Genomic DNA, 13825 nt, shown 5'->3' with positions numbered 1-13825 from the left:
AGTTTGACTTGGCACGAAATTGAAGGAAAAAAAAAGAGAGAAAACTTTTGTAACTTGTGGTGTTAAAAGCAGGGATAAAAGTTTTGTGTGATTTGACATTTGTGCGATTATAAAAGCTTCTCATAAAGGAAAAATAGGTAAAATGAAGAGTTTACAGTTGAAATATTTCCAATTGTATAAATATGTCATTCTTTTTTAAACAGATTAATAAGAAAAGTGTGTGATCTAAATTGACACAGAGGAAATAATAAGTTCATACGATGGATTGGTGTGAATACCAACCAATTGGGTCGACTTTCTGTTAAATTTCCTTTTTAAATTCCTAACCATATCCAAAACAAATAAAAGAAGAGAAAGTATAATGGCTATTTTTTTTTTTTTTTGGGAGTTCATAGTAATCTAATATAAGAAGCTTTTTTCCAAGGGCACGTGGTTTCTGATTCCTCTACATTAAACTACTGCTACTTTCCAGTAATACCGTCGAGACTCAACCTCTCTACCAGCTGTAGATAGCTGTCCCATTCTTCCCCATGTGACCCTACCCCCCCCCCCCCCCACACACACCAAGATCCCTGATCATTGCACAGAAAGTTAAGATAACTAGATTCATTTTAAATCATACAATACAATACCAACCAAAGTTGTTCAATATAATGTAAGTATTTGATGATGTTGATAATCATCACTTCATGTCCTTGTGTTCATGTTCTTTTCCTAAACATTCCATGTTTTGTTATTCACTTCACTATATAAATCACACTTTCAATTCTCATTTCTAGTTTGGTTTTCCTCTTTTTTACTTCATTCTTTCACAATTCTTTTCCAATGGCACATTTACCTCCTAGAGTACCAAACATGACACCAAATTGGCCTGATTTTTCACATCATCAAAAAATAGACACCACAACTACAGCCATTCACAACCCTTCATGGGTAGACGAATTCCTCGATTTCTCGTCGACGAAACGAGGTTCACATCGGAGATCTATTAGTGATTCAATAGCTTTTCTTGAAGCTCCAATGGTTGAAGAATGCCGAAGGCTATCAACTCCAGGAAAAACAACTGGTTCAGAATTTGAAAGATTTGACGATGAACAACTCATGTCAATGTTTAACGATGATATTGCCAACCCTTCGTCGCCTTCGGACAATAACAGCATTAATGAAGAAAAGAAGATGAGTACAATAATCTCCACTGATGACCAAGAAATGCAACAGCAACAACAGCAGCAGCAGCTTAAGACTGAACCTGAAGAAGTTGAAAGTTCATGCAAATCAGATGAACAAACTGCTTCTGATCAGCATGCAACTGCTGATAATAATTCTAGTGAAAAAATTGTCGATCCTAAGAGAATTAAAAGGTAAGAAAAAAGTTTTATTCAATAATTCATCGTCACATTTTAATGTTTTCTCATTATGTTAATTCTCATACATATAGACTGGATGAATTTCTGTTCTCGTTCAGCTCATCTTTTATACCTAGCATTATCTTTAAACAATGTCTCCGCATCCAGAGACTATACAATTCTAGTAGTATAAAAATCAATTCTCGGAACATAAATTTCTGAGTTTATATAGTAAAAGTATACTACAATGTCTTGAAAACTGTGAAATTATATAATAGTTGTTGATTATTGATTAAAAATTAGTGGAAATTGGTTGTTGATAATTATTGCTAATTAACAGTGATTGACAAATATATATTCTTCTCTTTTTTTTCCAATTATTGGTGGTTATGTAGGATCTTGGCAAACAGACAATCAGCACAAAGGTCACGGGTGAGGAAATTACAGTACATATCTGAACTAGAACGTAGTGTTACAACACTTCAGGTATACAAAATGATTCCCAGTTTTAATTTTTTTTTTCTATTAGCATTAAAATATGCTTTATTAATTTGGAGATTTAGATTATTTATAAAAGTCAATCTTATTTATTTTTTCTTCCTGATATTGTGAAGGCTGAAGTTTCTGTATTGTCACCAAGGGTTGCATTTCTGGACCACCAACGTCTGGTCCTAAATGTTGACAATAGTGTCCTCAAGCAAAGAATCGCAGCTCTTGCCCAAGATAAAATTTTTAAAGATGGTAAATTTAACTTCTTTTTTACTCTTCTATTAAATTATTCATTAATTCGTTAATTTAATTCCTCTTAAAGTCAATTAGTCGAACAATGTCTTAACATAGCTTTTATTCTATGAGGACGTAGTTGAACGTTAACTTGTTATGGAACTGAGACGTAGTTATTTTTGTTGTTATAGCTCATCAAGAAGCGTTGAAGCGAGAAATAGAAAGGCTGAGGCAAATATATTATCAACAAAACCTAAAGAAGATGGAAGATGAAATACCAACAACCCAATCAAAATCACAACCAGCAGCTGCAGATGCAAATGCTTCTGAGCAGAAAGAACAGCTCGTCAACTGATCTGATCCTTCAGCTAGGTACGTTTTAGTCGGAGTTGAATAAAATATTAAGAAAAAAGAAGTAGATAGTACTAACAAATAATAATGTCATAATAATGGTAGTAATAAAAGGAACTTAGGAAGATAGGTACCAATAAATGATGGATCTTAATATGTGAAATAATTGTACAAATGACTCTTCCTTATTGAGAAATAATAATTTCCATGAAAAAGAAAGACTTTTTTTTTATAGTAGTGACTAATTAATTAATTAAAGGCAATTTGATGAGCTATAATAACAATTGTTCATCTAATCGCATAAACTAGAAATAATCGCGGTATATACTATATATATAATTTATGTATATTATATATATAATCATATATTCTCATTATAGTTTATGTATACCGACTAAAAAATAAATAACTTGCGTAAAAGTTCCTCTTTTTTATGCAGGAAAAGAAAAATTAAAAAAAGATTGTAGCCCAAGGAGAAGCACTAAGCAGATTCATGTGGTGATTGGACCCACAAAGAAAGTTTCTTATTATGGAGGGGACAAAGATAAGGTCACTTGAATTCATGCAGTGAACTCTCAAATTTAGGGGACCATAAGAAGTTAGTTTGTTTTTCTGCTTAGGGATGGGTGTGTTATTATTGTTATTATTATTATTAATATTTATTTCTATTTGTCAATCATTAATTTCCTTTATTTAATTTCTTCAACTACCTTCAAATATTTTATAGTTGGAAGGGGCAAGTGGAGTTCTTGAAAGGTAGCTGTTTGATGTCAGTTTATGGCACGCTCTTTTTTTCAGTGTCTTTTGTTGTGAGTGGTTTATTATTCTTTTTATCTTTTGCTACTATGTATTCTCTCTCAAAGAGAGCAATAACATTGATAAATGTAAATACTTCCTTTTTTCCTATTTACATTTCAGAATGTTTAACTGATTAAGAAATTTTAAATAATATTTTGGGTTATTTACAGTGCACTTCAATTCTTGTTAGACGAGTTAGCAAAATCATTATTTTGGGTTTTGGGGGGGGGGGGGGGTTGAAGCAATTAGAAGAGTCGAGGACTAAGGACACAAATGCAATCACTAATGGAACTAATAAGAGAGGAAAAGTCAGTGAGAAGGGGAGAAGCCAATATTCTTAGTCAGTACCATTATATATACTATTGTAAATCCAAAACCTAATACATAGAACCAAGTTATACCCCTATGCAATAGCAATCACAATACTACATTCATCAATACCTACTGTCAGAACTCAAGTACTAGAAACTCTAAAGCATTACTAACAAGGCCCCAAAATAATAGTTTTAGAGATCAGCATGGGCTAACTCAAGGTTTCTTCAAAATACTTGCAAAATCACCACCCTGCAAGCAACATAAGAGCAACTTGTCAACTGTAGGTCGAACATCTGCGAAAGAGCTGCATGTAAGATTAAACTCTAGTAGACACACAGATAACCAGCACATACAAGAAAACATCTGAAAATGCCTATTCAAAGTATGCGGACAACGCAGAAAGGTTGATGATCTTTCTCGTGAAAAAGCAAAAGTCCGCAAGATTTTGCTTTGTGTGTCACGAACAATTAGCAAATATTTCCACTGAAAATGCTACATTATATACCCATTATGGTACATACCAGTTTCTAGTCTGAACTATAACCATAAGCAAGCACATCTATGGGTTTAAAGATATGTCCCACGCTGCTGTTATTATCAAGGTTGAGTTAATACCCTCAAATCCGTCTAAACTATACAATATTTGTCAGTTTCCTACCTAAACGATAGCCTGTCCCCGAAAACCCCCTGAACTATATCCCCCTAATAATAACAACCCCCCCCCCCCCCGGTTGCTTATATGGCATATTGTGTGAAATAAATCGCCTAAGAGCGCGTGAATAGTGACAATAACCATTAAAATGGGCCCACCTGACAGCAACTAACACCTAATTAGCCCCCTTTTTTTAAAAACTTATATTTTCTCCTCTTTTTCTTTATATTACACCTTCTCATTTTTTTCACCTTTCTTCTCCATTTCTTCATCTTAATCCATTTGAAATTCTCTCTCTTGTTATTATTGAGTTTATTTCTTATCTTTCTCGTTTTATCCATCCTTCATTCTTACCAAATTTATTTGAAAGGAGCACAAAATCTTCAACAAAAAGGAAAAGGCATAAACCTTTTTGAACAAAACACAATGGTACCGTGTCACTACCCACGATCTTTCTTCTGCAATTCTAACACTATTTCTCATACCATCAAAGCCTTCCCCTTCTTCAATCCCCTTACTCTCCTCGAGCCCCATCCTAAAATCCCTTTGTCCTTTTTTTTCTTCTTATTTTTCAGACAAATCCAAAGTAGCACTTATCTTTATTTAGTGACAAAAATCACAAATCTCAACAAACAATCACAAAACCCTAGATTTAATTCTGATTTCTAATAGCAGCAATAACAGATAGAGAAATCGATGGTAAAAACCGTGATTAATGAAGAGAAACGCTACTTAGAGAAGGTGTCTCTCATCTTCGATGAGAGAATTTTTCTTATCAGAGCAAAGAGGTCATACTTTGAGAGGAGTAAATGACAGAATGTGCAATAAAATCCCCTTTTTTATTTTTTCACATAATTAGATTAACATATATTAATTAAGCCTGTTTTTCCACGTGGATTACCACATGGCAGGTTTTAAAAATTATTTAGAGAGTGTATCACACGCACTAGTAAGAATGAGACGGATAGGGTTTTATTATGAAGGGGATATAGTTCAGGGGGTTTTCGGGGACATGCAATAGTTTAGGTAGGAAACTGACAAATATTGTATAGTTTAGGCGGGTTTGAGGGTATTAACTCACCAAGGTTTGCAAGTATAATATATAAATTTTGATTTTTCATGATAATATACGGAAACTTATTAGAATTTTTATCACTGAAACACCTCGTATAATTTGGAGACTTATTATTTTGAAAGACAAAATTGCCCCTGCTATGATTCTTGTTTAATATGATACTAGGACATTTAAGGAAATCCAAAAGTGGGTACAATGCTAACCTACTACCTTCATGTAGTAGGTTAGCAAAACCCACATATATGTATATAAATTATAAATTAATAGGTAAACTGTAATATCCATAAAAAAGGAAATGTGAAGATTCAGTTGGGACAAAGGGGAAGAAACAGCAATGATCAAATTTTGAATGTTTTACAGTAAAAGTTCCAAGAGAAGGCGACATGAGAGTAAAGATTAACGCAGAAGATTTAAAAATTCTGCGATGAAGAAATGCACATTCACAGAAATAAAGAGCAAAGTTAAGGTTTGAGATTGTAAAGATGGTAGGAACGGCTTAGTAGAATGAAGTAACCTACAAACACTTACAAAGCAGTCAATTGAAGAATTAAGTAAACAACAGTAGAGCAAAAACCCAACAAATCAATTTATGACTCATGCAAAAGCGTAGAAGAACTTCATTTGTAGCAATTTCCATCCACAATGACCTACTTTCTGTCTTTGCATGTCCAACAACAATTGGACCCCTATACTTAATAGGAATCATCTCCACCTGAAACTATTAAAACTCTTGCTTCCTTATAGGTTAATCTTCAACTTGATCTATGTTCGACTATATATTCTACCATTTTAGCTCTTGAAGAGATGTTTTACCACTTGTATCTTTTACTAATAATACCATAATCTATTCAAACCTTCTCCTCTTTAACCAGAACTCAATATTTAATTCTGAAATATCTGTTTTCCAAGTCTTTTACATAGATTTGTTCATGAACATTTCACGCACTCACTGTAGAGAAAAAGATTCTTTCTCAGTAGAAATCAAAGATGGGGAAGTACGTAAAGGTAAATAACCACTGTAACTCCTATAACTTGTAAGGGTAATGCATAAATAGCTCCTTGGATCGGAGCACTACTTAGGGTGCCGAGCTTCTGAGTGAGCTTCAGATATATGAAGCACAGACACTAAAATGTAGATGCTGCATATTGGTTTCAGATAAAAAAACCAGACAGATATGTGCAGGAGGCTCCACCGACACACTTTCTTGCATTTTTTATTTTTAGGGTGTCTTCTAACTTTGGCATGGGAGGTTATCCACTATGGGAGCTTGGAGGAGCAGTGGAGACGCGAGCACTATGTGGTCAACGACGGCAAACTATGTGAGGGATGCGGCAAGAGAGGTGCTAGGGATATTGAAGGGTTTTTCTGGGAAGCACCAAGGCGACTGGTGGTGGAATTACGTAGTACAAGGTAAAGTGGAGGCGAAGAAGGTAGCATACGCGAAGTTGGCAAGGAGCACAAGCGAGGAGGAGAGAAGAGCGAATAGAGAGAGGTACAAGGTGGCAAGGAAGGAGGCTAAGAATGCGTTTGGCCGCCTATACGAGGAATTGGGGGAGAAAGGCGGGGACAGGAAGTTGTTTCGGCTGGCTAAAGCGAGGGAGAGGAAGGCTCGGGATCTGGACCAAGTAAGGTGCATCAAAGACGAGGATGGTAGAGTATTGATGGGAGAGTCCCAGATTAAGCAGAGATGACAGACGTACTTCTATGGTCTTCTAAACGAGGTGGGGGACCGGGATATAGCGCTAGGGGACTTGGGGCATTCGGAGAGTCTCTGAGATTTTAGTTATTGCAGGCGCATTAAGGTGGAGGAGGTCGTGGGGGCTTTGAGTAAGATGAGTAGGGGTAGAGCGACCGGGCCAGATGAAATTCCGGTTGAGTTTTGGAAGTGTGTGGGTAGAGCAGGATTGGAGTGGCTGGGCTGTTCAATGTTATTTTTAGGACGAAGAGGATGTCGAAGGAGTGGAGGTCGAGTGCAGTGGTACCGTTGTACAAGAACAACGGTGATATCCAGTGTTGTAACAATTATAGGGGTATCGAGTTACTTGGTCATACCATGAAAGTCTAGGAGAGGGTGATGGAGGTGAGGGTGAGGAAGACGGCGTCTATATCCGACAATCAGTTTGGGTTCATGCCGGGTCGCTCCACTACGGAAGCTATCCACCTTATTAGGAGGTTGATGGAATAGTACAGGGATAAGAAGAAGGATCTGCACATGGTGTTTATTGACTTGGAGAAAGCGTATGACAAGGTCTCTAAGGAGGTGCTCTAGAGATGTCTTGAGGCAAAGGGCGTGCCGGTAGCCTACATAAGAGCGATCAAGGACAAGTATGATGGAGCTAAGACTAAGGTTAGGACTGTGGGAGGCGACTCGTAGTATTTCCCGGTTGTTATGGGATTACACCAAAGTTCTGCGCTTAGCCCGTTCTTATTTGCCTTGGTCAAGGATGCATTGACAAACCATATTCAAGGGGATATGCCATGGTGTATGTTATTTGTTGATGACATAGTTCTATTTGATGAGACGAGGGTCGGTGTTAACGAGAGATTGGAGGTTTGGAGACAGACCCTCGAGTCTAAGGGTTTCAAATTGAGCAGGTCTAAGACAGAGTACCTGGAGTGCAAGTTTAGCGCTGAGTCGAGAGAAGTAGGCAGGGACGTGAGGCTTGGATCACAGGTCATCCCCAAGAGAGATAGCTTCAAGTATCTTGGGTCGATGATCCAAAGGGACGGAGAGATCGACGAGGACGTCACTCACCGTATAGGGGCGGGCTGGATGAAATGGAGGCTTGCATCTGGAGTCTTGTGTGACAAGAAAGTGCCACTGATACTCAAAGGTAAGTTTTATAGAGCTGTGGTTAAACCGGCCATGTTGTATGGGGCAGAGTGTTGGCCGGTTAAGAACTCCCATATCCAGAGGATGAAGGTAGCAGAGATGATGATGCTGAGGTGGATGTGCGGGCACACTAGGATAGACAAGATTAGGAATGAAGATATTCGGAAGAAGGTAGGCGTGCCCCCTATGGATGACAAGATGCGGGAAGCGAGGCTCAGATGGTTTGGGCACGTGCGGAGTAGAAGCCTTGATGCTTCGGTGAGGAGGTGTGAGCGGTTGGCCGTGGTGGGTACGAGAAGAGGTAGAGAGAGGCCTAAGAAGTATTGGGGAGAGGTGGTCAGACAGGACATGGTACGACTGCAGATTTCCGAGGACATGGCCCTTGATAGGAAGGTCTGGAGGTCAAGCATTAGGGTTGCAGGTTAGGGGGTAGTAGAGCTTTCCTTACTTCATACCGGGTGTGAGGCGGGGTTGGATTAGGGTTGATCATAGATGGCTTGCAGTTTATGTTGAATCCACACTATCCTTGTTGTTTATCTTAGCCCCGGGCCTTAGTTACTGGTTACTGTTATTGCATGTCATTTATCTTTTGGTTGTTATGCTTCTGTTACTATTACGGTTTCTAGTGGAGTTACTAATGAATTGTCTTTTCTTTTCTGAGCCGAGGGTCTATCGGAAACAACCCCTCTACCCTATCGGGTAGGGGTAAGGTCTGCGTACACATTACCCTCCACAGACCCCACTTTGTGGGATTTTACTGGGTAGTTGTTGTTGTTGTTGTTTTAACTTTGGCATGGGTGTACCTTGGTTCAGACATGAGTTTTATTATTTTAACACCAAATAGGTCCAATACCTACAAAAATTAAGACCTCAGCAGAATAAACAAAGCTACTGGCCAAACAGATTACCAGTGTTCCTTTGGAACGCATAACGGCAAACTCGAAGTGCAGACTTGAATTGTCTCACTGGTTCGCTGCTATTGTATCCAGAGTTCCTGTCTTCACCTTTTCTTCCTTTCTTTGCTTTTACCATTTCATGCTAAATGGTTGTCTTTTGGTGCTCTAAAATGTTTTAAATTTAATATTTGCAATTTATAAGAAATTTTTCTTCATTTCCCAATGTTTTTAATTTAGTATTTGGTGCAATTAGTGAATTTATTTTTCTAAATATTCATATTCTCAATGCTCTTATACATTGTCCAACATGTTTGGTGCTCCTTTTCTTTATATTCTCAATTTTCAGATAAAAGTGTCTAACATGCGTAATGAATAAATGTTTCACCCTAACAGAAATAATGTGCACCATACAAATTACAACAACTGTGGGAGAGGGAAAGACACAAAAAGTAGATTGTAGACCTACATATAAAAAGAACAGGGGAACAGCGCAGCAAAAAAGACCTTGTGCAATTAACAGATTGAAATAACGCATCACGCAAAGCAGAGCAGGGGAGTATGGTATTATCATAAGTTGGCATTTACCTGCATTTCAACCATGGAATTGAAGATTTGGCAGAGCAAATCATTCATTTGGAGGGCAGTCGGGAGTTTCTGATATTTCATCCTCGCTTTTCGGAACTTTGCTTTTTGCCCTCAAGTTTTTCAGGTCCTTCATTGTATCTTCAAGGTTCATCAACCTCTTATCCAGCATCTGAACCTTATCAATACAAACCTCAAACTGACTAGCATATTCTTCCTCCGCTTCTTTTGCTTTTTGTTCCAAAAGCAAACAAATGGATCGATTTTCTTCCTCTTGCTTGAGGCGTAGCTTTTCGATTTCAGCAGCGCTCAACATTAGACCTCCAGGACCAGCATCTTTGTAATATGGTTCTTCAGGCAGCTGGAACTTTTGCCTATACTCGGAGAACTGCTTCTGCATATCCTTCAATGCCTTCCTGTAACCATCCAAAATATTTCCCATTATAAAAAGCTCCCGTTCAAGACGACAAATCTCTTCGTCTTTCCTTTGTACTTCTTCATATTTAGACTTATGCAAGTGTTCAATTACACTGTCCCTTTTATGCAATTCGTTGATCAGAAGTTGCTGGTTCATGTTGAATTGCTCCTCATTCTGTTCTTTAGACTCATACATCATCCTGGCCCTCATCATTAGCTGCTGCATTTGCTCCATGCATGAACCAAAATCTAATGGCTTCTGGTCCCATGCACCCTCATTCCTCAACCTCTTGTTGCTGCCATTGAGAGAATGGTCAGGCTCAATCTCAATCCCTCTCTTACTTCCACTACCAAAAAATGAACCACTTGTATGCATCTCAGCTCTAGATGCAAGAAGCTCAACTGAAGACTGATCGTGAAGTTGCCCCTGTGACGTAAATGCGATCTGTGTAGTTTCCATCGTTTGAAGTAGATTTCCTGTCAATCCATCCCCAATAAGAGTATCATCACTAGGCATAACATCAAATCCATCTTCACCCTCATCCCTCTCCGCTCCTTCCTCCTCCTCCTCCTCATCATCTGCCAACTCATCGTCTTCTTTCTTCTCATCATCATTATCCAAAGACACCGCTTCCTGCATCTTACATTTCTGTAACAAGGGCTCATTTGCATCTGTTCTCTCATAAAAAAGCCGATGTTTCTCTTCCTCCCCCTCCTCCTCTTCCTTTTGTTCCTCAACATCCATCATCTCCACATCCTTTCCCTCTTTCTTCTGGCCAAGGTCCTGCCCCAAAGTCAACTCAAAATTCAGTCCCTCATCTAAAGCTCTATCCTCTTGTTGAGCTTCACTTGAGCTACCAACTTTTGCATTGTCCTCGTTAACACAGTCATCCTCCTCCTTCACAGCGACTTCAAACTCCATTTTTTCCGGCTCTTCACCAAACAATACCTCCTCACGCTGTGACTTTATCAAGTACTGCAAATGTGCAGCATAATAACAGTCCACTAATTGGTCCCCTTTCATCAATTCCTTCTCAACCATGAACCAGAACAATCCAGCCCAATCCACTCTCTCAGGGTGCCCATCTTTTATAGTCTTAATCCAATTCAAGACCTCATTAGGCATTATAAATGTGTCTTCATGCAAAAGCACCCAAATCGACACAAAATCCTCAAGAAAACCTATCGATTCCTCAGACAATGCATCAGCATCCAAGTCCAGACCATCAACACTACCTCTGTCCTTCTTCACAGGCAGCTTAAGTGCCCGGGCTAAATCAGCCCGATTAACCAAGATTCTAAAATCATTAACATAACTATACCTCAATTTGGAATCATAAGTAGCAATTAACTGTGCAATCAAATCAACCCTTAAATCACGATCGAATTCTATATGTACAAAATCCCATAACCCTAAACGCCTCAGTAACTTCTCATGCCTAGCAAAATCAAGAATCTTGGAAGGGCAAAAAGGAAGAGGCTTTAAGTTCTCCTTAAGTGTTTGAAGTCTTTTTTCAATGGCTTGTAACTTCTTAGTGCTGGCTTTACTCTTCTTACGCTTGATGCGCTTGTGGGTAGTAGTAGTAGTAGTGGGTGACATTAGTGGAGGGTCAGGGACACTTACTTCTATTGAGTCAGCAATCGGTAAAACCACATTTAAAGAGAAATTAGGGAATGTATCAGCCGCACCTGAAATTTTTTGATCAGGGTTTTCTTGGTCTTTTTCGTCAAGAATCACTTCTGGGGTTTCTTGATTTTGTGGATTTTCTTGGTTTGTAGGGTTAAGGGGTTCCAAGATTTGGGGTTGAGAGTGAGATTGTGAAGTTGGGTTGTTGTTGTTGTCGTCTTTGTGTGGTTCATTTGGGTTGGAGGAATCATCTAGGGTTTGGTCTACTTGATTTGGGGAATTAGAGGAGGCTGACATTTTGTCTTTTTAAGGAAAGGAACGTCTATCAAGAGCGAGTTTCCTCTCGGAAGGAGCAAGTAACGAAGGGTTTTCAAGGATCTGAGTTAGAACATTTTGATTTTTGAGAGGATGAGCTGCTTCTTGTTCTCCCTTCTAAGTTGTTCCTCAAACTTTGCTTTACCATATTGTTATGTTTTTCTTTCCTTTTATTTATTTCTTTTTGCTTAAGGCATAGTTTACCCCAACTTATAAGCAAATTCCTTTTATGTACTCCAATTTCACCGGAAGTATCTTACATACTGAATGCGTGTATTTAACACACTGTATAGGTCGAAATTTGGCGAAACTCCTGGTCGGGATGCCTACAATGGTCGAGGACGAGGTCCGCAGAAAGAGTTATAACGGCTAATTTTTGGAATAGGGTAAGGGATATGTCATATATAAAGAAGACAAAAGATAGGGAAAATGGACATGTAATATTGACTTGATAAGAACATATTTTTGAGAAAGATTCTACCCCTCTAGCAAAGGTACAAACATATCTTTTCATATAGATTCTTGCTCATATTATCCTACACTTTTCTATCATATCCAAGAATAGTTCGAACATTTTAGGATTTGTCTGTCACTCATCATAATTAGGAGGAACAATCATCTAATTCATACTTCTCATATTTACTTAGATGTCATTTATTGTTATTTATTGTTAGTTACTCCTCCATCATTGCTCATATCTTTTAGAATATTTAATGCTTGTTATTGCCAATCTCCCATCAGATTTGTTCAATGATTAGTTACATTTTCGGAACTTACATTTAGAGATATTATCATTAACTACGTTTAACCCATTACTCCCTCCGGTTCATAATAAGTGACCAATTTGCTTTTAGCACGCCCATTAAGAAAATACTAAATTCTATACAAATATACCTAATATGACTAAACTACCCCTAATTAAACATTTAATGTGAGGAGTAAGAAAACTTTTTAGGGATATGTATGTAGGGGTTATTTTGTAAAAACAAATTGAATTCTTTCTTGATTACATAACTTGCCACTTATTTTGAACCAAAATGAAAAAGCAAATTGGTCACTTGTTATGAACCGGAGGGAGTATATAAGTACAATAGTTTTAACCGAAAGTCATACTTTTTGGTCGAACAATTTGGCGCCGTCAGTAGGGATTTCCTAGTCAAATTTGTAGTTTTCTCTAAATCTATAACTAACTAGAGGTGTTAACTGGACGGGCTGGTTCAGGCTGGACACGAAAAAAACAGCCCGTCCGGGTATTGTTCCGGGCTGATAAGTGGGCTGAGGTTCCGGGCTAGTAGTGGCCTGGGTTATTCCGAATTTTGGTGGGTCCGTCCAGGTACAAGCTTATCGGGTTCGGACCGGACCAGATTTTTTTATTTTTAGTGTATTATGTTTCCTTATTCAATATAATTATTACTTAAATGTTTGCAAACTTTTAAATCATAAAATAAGAATTTTAAGGCATAAAATTAAATTTTTTAACTTTAAAATTTAAAGTTTTAAATTTGAAATTTGAATTATATAATTTGAAAATCGAAATTAAGTGGCTACATAAAATTACATAATAAGACCAATATGTAAAGATCAAACTTCAAATCTTTCATTTCATATTATCATTGCATAATAATACTTAAAATTAACTTGTCCAATACACTAACACATTAAGTTTAAATAAGTCTAACAAATTCAAAAGAACACAAATTGTCTCAAATTAACTTAAAATACGAATTGATGGAGGACAATCAAGACAACCCTTGATATGCCTCCTTAAACCAGCGGTGCCCTCCCACTTTCGACGAATATTAAAGACTCGACCACAGTTCTTGCACTAAACTTTGCGAACTTCTTCACTTTCTTCTATCATCTCAAAGTGTTCTCAAACATGTGAGTGCACTCT

At 37.8% G+C, this 13825-nt stretch overlaps 2 protein-coding genes across 2 annotated transcripts; one reads left to right on the top strand and one right to left on the bottom strand.

The window, feature by feature from the left end:
- The first annotated feature begins 447 nt into the window (after positions 1 to 447).
- Positions 448 to 3326, top strand: LOC107790685 (basic leucine zipper 34). Its single transcript, XM_016612637.2, has 5 exons — positions 448 to 1361; positions 1742 to 1832; positions 1961 to 2087; positions 2261 to 2441; positions 2860 to 3326. The coding sequence occupies exons 1-4, from the start codon at positions 826 to 828 to the stop codon at positions 2422 to 2424; spliced, it is 918 nt and encodes a 305-aa protein (XP_016468123.1). The 5' UTR covers positions 448 to 825; the 3' UTR covers positions 2425 to 2441; positions 2860 to 3326.
- Positions 3327 to 3542: 216 nt separating this feature from the next.
- Positions 3543 to 12180, bottom strand: LOC107790684 (uncharacterized). Its single transcript, XM_075223281.1, has 2 exons — positions 9576 to 12180; positions 3543 to 3782 (listed from the first exon to the last, which is right to left on the bottom strand). Exon 1 carries the CDS (start codon positions 11911 to 11913, stop codon positions 9616 to 9618), a length of 2298 nt encoding a protein of 765 aa, XP_075079382.1. The 5' UTR covers positions 11914 to 12180; the 3' UTR covers positions 3543 to 3782; positions 9576 to 9615.
- Positions 12181 to 13825: the final 1645 nt, after the last annotated feature.

The sequence above is a fragment of the Nicotiana tabacum genome, chromosome 10 (genome assembly GCF_000715075.1).
Source record: "Nicotiana tabacum cultivar K326 chromosome 10, ASM71507v2, whole genome shotgun sequence".
In the NCBI taxonomy this organism is placed as follows: Eukaryota; Viridiplantae; Streptophyta; class Magnoliopsida; order Solanales; family Solanaceae; genus Nicotiana; species Nicotiana tabacum.
This window is presented reverse-complemented; position numbering and strand designations above follow the sequence as displayed.

Coding starts and splice junctions, on each gene's coding strand:
- LOC107790685 (XM_016612637.2), top strand. CDS start 826: ATGGCACATTTACCTCCTAGAGTACCAAACATGACACCAAATTGGCCT. Junction 1,833..1,960: donor GTAGTGTTACAACACTTCAG/GTATACAAAATG, acceptor GATATTGTGAAG/GCTGAAGTTTCTGTATTGTC. Junction 2,088..2,260: donor AGATAAAATTTTTAAAGATG/GTAAATTTAACT, acceptor TTGTTGTTATAG/CTCATCAAGAAGCGTTGAAG.
- LOC107790684 (XM_075223281.1), bottom strand. CDS start 11,913: ATGTCAGCCTCCTCTAATTCCCCAAATCAAGTAGACCAAACCCTAGAT.